Consider the following 10,360-nt stretch of genomic DNA (forward strand, 5'->3'; position numbering starts at 1 on the left):
GTAGACTCTATAACGTTACTGTAACAGCTGCTTGAGGAAGAATTTCCTGGTGCATTAAACCAATACTGATTTGATTTTATAGATAAAACTCACTCACTCACACTCACTCACTCTCACTCACTCACTCACTCACTCACTCACTCACTCACTCACTCACTCACTCACTCACTCACTCACCCACTCACTCACTCACTCACTCACTCACTCACTCACTCACTCACTCACTCACTCACTCACCCACTCACTCACTCACTCACTCACCTCACTCACTCACTCACTCACACACACACACACACACTGGCACTCACTCACACTCACTCAACTAATTCACTCACTCACTAACTCACTCAACCACTCACTCAACCACTCAACCATTTTTGGCATCCACTGTAACGTTCTGTCTTATTACATAGTGATCTAGTCATGCGAGGACAGGAGGCCTGAGGCTAGGTTAGGTCAAGACTTGTTGGACAGGTTTTGAAGGCTTAAACTTGATTAAAGTGTAACCCACTGCGCAGGACATTCTGTGCACTTTTGTTGTTGTGTGGAATAAAGGGGCGTTGTTGTCTACCCAAGACGGTTCAACAAACGTTTATTAGGCTAGGCCTGGTTCAAACATTGCACAACAGAGTCAAGTATGAGTTTACCTAGTCTGGTAGTTGGACAACCTTCAAGGCACTAGACTAGCACTAGGGCGGTACATTTAGATTCTCTGCAAGATGGGTTACAACGTGTTGAAAGAACTGTGGGCCTTCCGATCGTCTGTCATATTTTGGTTTGTCCCAATCGCTGCATGTCCGCTGCCTATATACTTTGGTGTGGCTGAGCCGGAATTCTACAGGGTAAGTTAAGACCCAGATAGAGTTGGACTAGATCTGTAGACTGCACCACTTTTAAATGGGGCTTGACTGTAAGCCTACTAAACAAATTTAAAGAGTTAATAGTAGGTATTGGCATTATGGAACCTGACTGTGTAGCAATCTGTGTTTGATACTTTTACAGAAACTAGCATATGGCGTGATACTAGCATTTCTATACCAGACAAATTCTATGATTGTTTCTCTTCTGTGCTCCCATTCTATGCATAGTTTGTACCTTATATGTTATAGGTGAATGTGTTGATTAAACTATCCTTTTAAAGTTCAAGGGACAAACAAATCAGCGTACAGGTCTACAATACAAACGTTCAATATATGGACAAGATAGAAGAAACTCATCCAGTCCTTTCTAAGCACTGACCTCAACATGGCCCAATGTCCTTATTTACATGACACAGTTTCTTTTAAAAATAGGTTTCAGGGCGACTGTGTTTGCTCAATGTGGTATGTAATCACCAGCATTTCACTTCAGCAAAGTAACACTGTGAGCAATATTCTACACCACAAACAGTCATTCGTAGAAGCTGCCAATTCTTGCCATCAACACCCTTGATAACATGTTGCATAGCTTGATAGATGTAGAGCATATTTTGTGGAAAACTCATTGATTATGCGATTGATCCTGCAAATAACAGATGCAATACCGGGATTAGTACCAAGTGTTTACGTTTAGGGCAATGACCCCTAGGTGGTATGGCAATAGCCAGCCAAACGAGGTAGTTGAGAATCGTTTTAAAGTATTGACACATGTCTGATTTGTTATCTTGACACAATAGTGTACGTGCACACAAACACACACACATACACACACATACACAAGCACATACACACAGACACGCACACACACACGCATGCACACACACACGCACACACACACGCATGCACACACACACGCCACACATGCCCCATACACACATCTATAACAGTTACTGTTACACTGATATCCCTTGTTTTCACAGCAAGCAGCATGTGCCTATGTGGTGATCATCATGGCGTTTTACTGGATGTTCGAGGTGGTTCCTCTGGCTGTTACAGCCCTCATCCCGCTTATACTGTACCCTGTCATGGGGGTACAGAAATCTGGGGACGTCAGCAAGAACTACCTGAAGGTACGAACTGTACTAAATGAAACTGCATGTTGTGGCTAAAGTGTAGTTTGTGGCCGCAACGTCCTTGGCAGCAGTTGTTTTGTTATAAGTGCAATTGAAGAGCGGACAGGATTCATAACGTCATGACCAACTTCCTACTGCAACATAGCAATTAGGAAGTTTGTAAGTTTGTGCTTCAAAAGGTTCCAGCTTTTTTCCAAGCAGAGGTTTGGGTTTTGGCTTATTTTTGACGTGATCTTAGGCTTTTTTTGTAGTCTGGTATCTATTTTTACACCAGTTGGGTTGGCGTAAAAAAAGCCATACAAGTGCAAAAAAGAAACCCTGATTAACAAAAGCCTGAAAACACGCCAAAAATAAGCCAAAACCCAAACCTCTGCTTGGAGAGAAAGTTATGAAGCTTTCCCCTCTAGCATTGGAGTTGTATGTCAGTGACTGACTTACGTACTGATATCTGCCCTGTGTATACAGGACACCAACGTGTTGTTCCTGGGCGGCCTGATGGTGGCAGTAGCTATAGAACATGTCAACCTGCACAAGAGGATCGCGCTCAGGGTGCTGCTACTGGTTGGGTCGCAGCCAAGATGGTAGGTGCTTCTAAAAGTTTCGTTATTTCTAATCTGCAAGTAGATCTTTTTCTTCTAATCTCCAGGTAAATCTATGGGTGGCTGCAAAGACAGATTCAAATTGGCCAGGCTGTATTCCCCATATTGTTTTTTTTCCATAGCCTGAAAACTAAAAGAAAACAAAGCTTGGATGAAGGAATTTTTGCACAATCAGTAATTCTCTCACCTTGCTTATGTTTCAATGTCTATCAGACACCTTACTCAGACCTTCTGACTGGAGTTCTACATGTACCTCTCCTAAGCAAGGTGAAAGAAGTACTGGTTGTGTGTGGCCTATATCTTATGTTCTTCCAACCTGATAAAATTTTTCAGAAAAAAAAATGAAACTTGTTTAATGTGAAGCGACACATTGTTGCTGTATCTAATCTAGGTTGATGCTGGGTTTCATGCTGGCCACGGCGTTCCTGTCTATGTGGATCAGTAACACGGCCACCACCGCCATGATGACTCCCATAGGAGCCGCCGTGCTGGCAGAACTCTTCAAGGAGGAAGACCAACCGGCTAAAGAAGGTGATGTCTTATTGTTTCCGTGAATAGCTTCATCAGATTGGTAAGACACTGAGTAAAGCTCTGACTCTTTTAGCACAACCAAGTCTTTTATATTCAGGTGATGTTTCGGTGACCGTCCGTCACCTTCCTCAGGGCAGTTCTGATGGGTTAAAAGACTTAGTTGTGTAAAAAGAGTCATTTTACTCAGACTCTTATCGGTTCCTTTAATGGAGCAAAGGACAGTCCACGAAAGGGTAAATACAATGTTCCAAGGTGGTCTAGGGGGGTTTTGTGGTTAGGGTTGTTAAGGAATGCCACTGTAGCCGAATTCACCAAACACCAGCCGACCCACTCTTAACCATGGTCAGCGGGCGTTTGGCTAGCGTTCTCGAGGCCAAGTTCATGAATGTGTGACAGGGCTTAACTTAGAAGTTGACGCTGGCTTTCTTTTGTACATCCCTGCACACAGTGAAAGGGGAAAGCAATCAAGCTGTTGAGCTGGACACCATTGATGTGGAGGACATGCCACCTGAGTATGAGTAAGTCTTAGAATATAGACGTCAAACAGAATTGATTTTTGTAAATATCTTGACGTTTGCGCAATAGTGTAGATCGTATCAAAGTGCACAATTATGCATATAAACACACACTCACACACAAACACACACACACACACACACACACACACACACACACACACACACACACACACGAACACTCATACCCACACATCTTACCTTATCAAATTCTGTAGGTACATCAATATGTCACATTGTGTTCATTTTTTCTAGCAGTTTAGCAGCAGAGAATGGTGACGCTATAACACCAGATCAAGAGGTAAGACACAAAGAGCCGATCTTTTGCTTCTTACAGGTTCACATTTTCAAAGATCTCTTTTGCTACATCATGTGTAAGTGAACCTTAGAAATACTTGTTTATTTGAATGATCGTTTGTATTTTTATAGAAAGAAATGCCTGTAGTGATAACCGAGAAGGAATCGTCTCGTCGCAAGTCTGTCCAGAAAGGAATGATGCTGTGTATCGCCTACGCAGCCAACATCGGAGGAACAGCCACTCTTACTGGCACACCACCAAACCTTATTGTCTCTGAACAGATGGAAATGTATGTTTGACACTACACTATATCAATCTACTTCCAAAATGCGCTACCGTTCTCCTCTTTCAAGATAACTACAGAGTATGGTTGATAATTATGTTTACCTTTGCAGAAGGAAAACATTTTTTGCTCTGTATCTTCTTCTGTTTAAAACACTTGAGGTCGATGACTTGGACCAGATGTCTGTCACCATGGTAACTGGTGCTGTAGCAGACACCCTGTGGTGTTGGGTTACATTATGTTGCAAGTTGCAGGACAGGGTTGGAATCGTGTCACAACATACAATCATGTATATGAATTTTTTGGTTAAGAATAAACAGAGTAGCAGTATGTTAGTCTACATCATGTGAAGGCAAACATTATGCAGTTGCTTGCAAATGTGGCCTGCTGGCATTGAAATTGCATTTGATACAAGAGTATGTAACGTTACATTTTGCACAGAAGCATTCAATTGTAATAAAAGACGGCAAAACACGAGTAGGACTATAAGTATGATTCAATAACCCTATTATATATATAATTATACTTTTCTTTCTGTATGTAGAATCTTTCCTGACAGTCCTGGGATAGATTTCGCCACCTGGTTTTTCTTCGCGGCTCCTGGGATGGTCATCACTTTGTTCCTGGCCTGGTTGTGGCTCAGTAGTATTTATGTCGGCTGCAGGTAAGTCATTCCTTGATGAGCTAATGCTAATCTTTTGAGTTAGGTTCCCGAAATGGAAAAAAAAACTTGCCGGTAATATTGCTGACTGTATTATCCTGGATGACAGACACGGTGGCAAGGTGGTCTTGTGGTTAGGGTTGTTAAAAACTTGTCAAAAAGAGCAGGGGTCCTTCCCAATGTAAGTGGTTCAAACTTTACAGTCAGGGTTGACATCTTGAATAGGTGATAGTCTAGTGTCAATCTTCATAAATAAATAAATAGATGGCAGGATCTCTGGATAGGGGTTGGTTGGCATCCAGGCTACATGGTGTGTGCCAGAACTTGTGCACAAATGTACCTAATATTAAGAGTAACAGACTGCCTTCACAGCTGTGCCGGAGACTGCGCCTGCTGTGGTCAGAAGAAGAGAGGCGGTGCAGAAGACGTCATCAGGAAAGCCTACAACGAACTTGGACCCATCTCGTAAGTCTTAAAACTGCTTTTGTCATGCATTTTCAATGGCCTTTTCATGCATTCCCAATGGCTGTCTTAATCAAGAAAAGAAAGAAACTTTAACTAAAAACTTTAAGGTTTAACTTCACATAGAAATGGTGTAGCCTAACAAACTGCAGCTCTGTTTATTCTTACTCAAACACATTCAACATATGTATGGTGACCGGGGCCAGAAACTTTGCCTGCCACTTGCTAGATTATGTAATCCAACACCACAGGGTGTCTGCTGAAGCACCAGTTACTATGGTGACAGCCGTCAGGTCCAGGTCATTGACCTTATTTGAAGAGGGAAGAAGAAACGGAGCAAAAGCAATATGTTTACCTTCCGTGGAGGTAGTTTAACCAAATAGACCCGCAAGCCATCGACTACATCGTTGTAGTGAAAAATATGCACAGCTGGAATCTGTGTTTTTTTTCTAGAGGATTATTGTCTTTACAGGTTCGCAGAGGGGGCTGTGATCTTCCACTTCGTTCTCCTGGTCTTCCTGTGGTTCTTCCGGGACTTGAAATTTGTGGATCTGGGAAAGAAGCAGGCTGGTTGGACATATTTCTTCACTCCGGGGTGCGTACGCACGGAATTCAACTCCTACCAAATGCAATGTAATGCTTGCTAAAGTCTGACTATGTGTGTGTGCTATGTTGTCTGATGTACCATGCACAATTGTCGTGCAATAAAGTTCTCTGCAATGTACGTGTAAGACAATTTGCTCCCTCCTCTACAGATACGTCACTGATGCCACTGCCACTATGATGGTAGCTTTTGCCCTGTTCGTGTTCCCGTCCCGACCGCCAAGGTTCCTCTGCTGTCGCAGCAAAGACGGTATGATAATATGTAACATTTTGCATTTCGCTAACAACGCTTAAAACTGGTGCAATGGCCAAGTGGGTAGAGTAGTGCTCGCCTTGCATTCAGTAGGTCGGGAGTTTGACCAAACGAAGACTTTAAAAATGGTACATGCTGCTTTCTCTGCTTTAAGCATTTCCCTTTAAAAGAGTATCATGGTAGTTGAACACACACCACTAACAGTGGACTGTTGTACTGATTGCACTGTTGTGTGTGGCCTAAGGGCTATTGAAATGTAGAAAAACTGATCATGATGTGTCACTTTATGCGGGAAGGAACTTACATGTAAACACACATTTACAGCAGACAGAAATTGATAAAGACTTAACAGAAATAATACATACAAACACTTATGACAAAAAAGTATACTTACAGCATCATATATCATAAGAGAAATCAGAGACAGCACTCGTTGACAACTTACATGTAGCATTGGCATTTACTGCAGATGAAGAGAAGCCCGGTCCGGTACCAGGCCTGCTAGACTGGCCGACCGTTCACACCAAGATGCCGTGGCACATCGTGCTGCTGCTCGGGGGCGGATTCGCACTGGCTGACGGGGTAGAGGTAAGGCTTTCAGCACAAATCACACATACATCGTAGTACAGATAACACTTGTCTGACTAAATCCTAGCGGCCGCCCCAGGGATGTCGTCAATGAACCCCATCCAGTTACAGAGATTGTGTGGTCTGCCCACTCTATGTCTCCCACACAACCAAGAGCTATTCACCTGCCAACAGTTACAACTGTTACTGTCCTAAGAATCTTCTACATTTATGGGACAATTCTGACTGCACTACCTCTTACTGCAGCTAGGTCTCGCTGAAGTTGAAAGCCTGTGACTGAGTTTACATGTTTGCACAGAATTCCAGTCGCCCTAAACCAGATGAAATACAAAATTTGCTAATGTTTTGATTATAATAATACTTTGTTCAAGAAACTTCTGTATCTTTATCTGTATCTGTATAGCCGGTATAGCCGTCTTTGGTGTGACACACCAGCTTCACAGGTATAACGTGGCGGCAGCTAGTTATATTTGCTTTCTTTCTTTCCTTCCAGAAATCTGGCCTGTCAGCTTGGCTGGGGCAGCAGTTCAGCAAACTTGCAGGAATCGAGGGATGGACCATGTGTCTGATTGTGTGCATCGGAGTAGCCGCTTTCACAGAGGTGGCCAGCAATGTCACAGCTACAAGCATCTTCATTCCCATCCTGGCGCAAATGGTAGGACATACGCGTTTTCCTTCAAGGCATCCAAAGCTAAGGCATCCTTCAAGGCGACAAAACTAAGCATATGTGTGTAAATCATTCTTTATTCAGTGAACAAGAAATATACAAGAACTCCAGGTCATGCCAGCCAGTAATGACCGAGCATGCAGGACAACATTAACAATGACAATGACTATGACAATACACAGATGACATTTAAATTGATCAAACTTAGTGACAAGATGTTTAAAATCTGGGATTAACTATATATTAATTGAACCTTATTAAAAAAAAAGGATGAAGGTTTTATGACCTACATGTAGTTACTCTGTGACATCACTTGCATAAGTTTTTAATTTTCTGTAAATGTATTACATTCTCTGATTCTGAAAGATATCTTCAGTTGGTGATAATTTGTTTTAATTGAATAGAAAATTGACACCCATTGCTCAGGTTTCTGAACAGAAAGATATTTATTTATTGGTTGATTGATTAATTGATTATGTCCCTCCTTAGGCGAGAGGAGTTTGTGTGAACCCGTACTTCCTGATGGTCCCAGCAGGCATTGCGGCCTCCTTTGCCTTCATGTTGCCCGTGGCAACGCCGCCGAATGCCATCGTTTTCTCATACGGAGGGATAAAAGTGTCCGACATGGTGAGGGTTGCTTTGCGGTAAAGTTTGCGTCAGGCCACAGCAAGTACATAAACTTTTTATGGATGACATCCTCCGCGGACTCCAAATCTAATGCAAAAAAAACATGGCTGGCAACAAAAATGATTCCTTCATTTTCATATTTTGAGTTGTGTAGCCAGCTGCCGCCACACCGCATGCTGGCGAAGCTGGTGTGTTATGTCGAAGAGCTGTTATACAGGCTATACAGATACAGATGCAGTTCTTGTACCGATAACACAGTTTCTCTTCTAAACCTCACAGGTAAAGACTGGATTCCTGATGAACTTGACAAGCCTGCTGGTTCTCATGGTCATGATCAACACCCTGGGAGTTCCCATCTATGACATCAACACCTTCCCCTCATGGGCTAATGATACTTCCACACCCTGTTTTTAAAGGGCCTTATAGAGATGTTTATTTTGCAAATTCATGCCCAAAGGCTAACTGCAACATACAATGGGTAAAACATTCATAATAAGAAACAAGTGACTATTTTTCCCGGCCGAAACCCGGGTATACCCTGCAGAATCAGTTTACGGTCAGTTACTTAGCGACACGGCTACACTTTGAGGTGTACCATGAAAAAATTAAGGGTGGTGGGCAATAAGGAATAAAATGAATATGATCCTTATATGTATCTTTTTTTGCCCAGTCTTAACAATAAATTCGTTTTAACCTACAACAAACCGTAGTGTCAGCATTTCTTTTTGATTTTCTTTATAACATTGTCATTGTCATTATAACATCGGATTCCGTTGTTTTGCTTTTAACGTTCAAAAAGTAATTGTTCTTACTTAGGAATGTCAATAAAGTGTTAAAGTGGGTCCATAAACAAGTCTTTGGGTCTGACAGGATTGTTCAGAGCCATCGATAGACTTGTTAAAAAGCGCCACCTACCGAAAAGATATTTCTCTGCACTTTGAACGTTGGGCTTTGCTTGTGCTTAAATCCATTAAAATTCTACCTCTTTGTAAAACAAAAACTGTCTGCAAAGTATATAACGTTACACACAGGTTCTCAGTAAATAGTTAAATGTGTTTTGTGTGTTTATTTTACATTTTTGTCTTTCCTCTGAAACCGGTAAATATAATGATTTCAGCTCATTAATCAACGGGGAATAGGATGAAAATGTGTAAATGCAATACTACCATCAGAAATATGGCGACAATATCCGAGTAATCGGGTAGCTCTTTGCTCATTGGCGGGACTCAGGGTCATGACCCATGGTTGGGGTCAAGCGCCAAAATTTGGAAGACTGCACGACATTTTCGCAACCAACGTTCGTATGGAGACACAAATATCGGTATGTTTTCTGTTCTTTATTTAAAATACAGTAATATCACAAGTGTCTAGTTACCGTTATAACGTAACAGTTTCTGTAGAACGTCCTTGAATAAACCAACACATGTCGATGATTAGGTATAGACATCCGGGTAGTGGGATATCAGATACACAAGGAAATTGTTATTCAAAGAAAGTTCTGGGTAGACTCCATCTATCCAGTTGCTTGTGTGGTAAACATTCAACGCTTGCAGGCCGATTGTTTGAAGGGGCTGCGCTAAGTAGGCGTGTCAGCTGTTTTCATCACATTTTGCAAGCATGACAAAACTCCCTGTTCATCTTTGACGTTTATTTTTCTTTCATGAAATCCTCACTATTGTCAAATAACTGCAAGTACATGTACAATGTATTATATAATGATATTGTCATAATTTGTTGATGTTATTATTGAGGTTGCAATGTTAAATTTTACTTGAAAATAATTTTAAGACGAACATAGACAACACTGCATCACTATCTTGATCTAACACTAGTCAAATAAAGAGCTGAGTTTGGTCAATTTACATATTTCTGTGTCTTTATAGCCCGTATAACCGTCCATCGGCGTAACACGCCAGCTTTGTAGGCAGCTGGCTATATTACACTGAATGGCTTGTAACTTACACCTAGCCTTTCAACATCTAACTCTAAACATTGTTTAACGCTGTCCAGTGATGATGCTGCTACTGTACTTGATACAGAAGTGCAAGAAATAAATGTTTGTCATTGTGGCTAAAAACCTATATACGGCTCGACTATATAATATATGTGCACACATAATAAAGTGAAACTCGGAATGGAATAGGCTACTGTACAGAATTCCAATGTCATAAATTCATTGCTATTGGCCCCAGTTGTCGACAGAAGACATTTAAGTCTTGATCTATCCTAGCATATTACACTGTGTCACAGACGACAAGCATGGGTTCATTCCATGCAGCACTA

The 10,360-nt window shown here is 41.7% G+C and overlaps 1 protein-coding gene across 1 annotated transcript; it reads left to right on the forward strand.

Moving 5' to 3' along the window:
• Positions 1-690: 690 nt before the first annotated feature.
• Positions 691-8,491, forward strand: LOC109487103 (solute carrier family 13 member 2-like). Its single transcript, XM_019791073.1, has 15 exons — positions 691-846; positions 1,842-1,987; positions 2,456-2,571; positions 2,981-3,120; positions 3,569-3,638; positions 3,891-3,936; positions 4,065-4,222; positions 4,761-4,880; positions 5,250-5,342; positions 5,812-5,934; positions 6,095-6,192; positions 6,665-6,783; positions 7,277-7,438; positions 7,940-8,077; positions 8,357-8,491. The coding sequence occupies exons 1-15, from the start codon at positions 720-722 to the stop codon at positions 8,489-8,491; spliced, it is 1,791 nt and encodes a 596-aa protein (XP_019646632.1). The 5' UTR covers positions 691-719.
• The last annotated feature ends 1,869 nt before the right edge of the window (positions 8,492-10,360 follow it).

Source organism: Branchiostoma belcheri, unplaced genomic scaffold, assembly GCF_001625305.1.
Source record: "Branchiostoma belcheri isolate BF01 breed outbred unplaced genomic scaffold, Haploidv18h27 scaffold86, whole genome shotgun sequence".
Classification (NCBI taxonomy): domain Eukaryota; kingdom Metazoa; phylum Chordata; class Leptocardii; order Amphioxiformes; family Branchiostomatidae; genus Branchiostoma; species Branchiostoma belcheri.

Bases quoted from the DNA above. Each gene is read 5' to 3' on its own strand.
- LOC109487103 (XM_019791073.1), top strand. From the start codon at position 720: ATGGGTTACAACGTGTTGAAAGAACTGTGGGCCTTCCGATCGTCTGTC. The intron at 3,937-4,064 runs GTAAGACACAAA...GTATTTTTATAG, and splicing joins CTATAACACCAGATCAAGAG to AAAGAAATGCCTGTAGTGAT. The intron at 4,881-5,249 runs GTAAGTCATTCC...CTGCCTTCACAG, and splicing joins AGTATTTATGTCGGCTGCAG to CTGTGCCGGAGACTGCGCCT.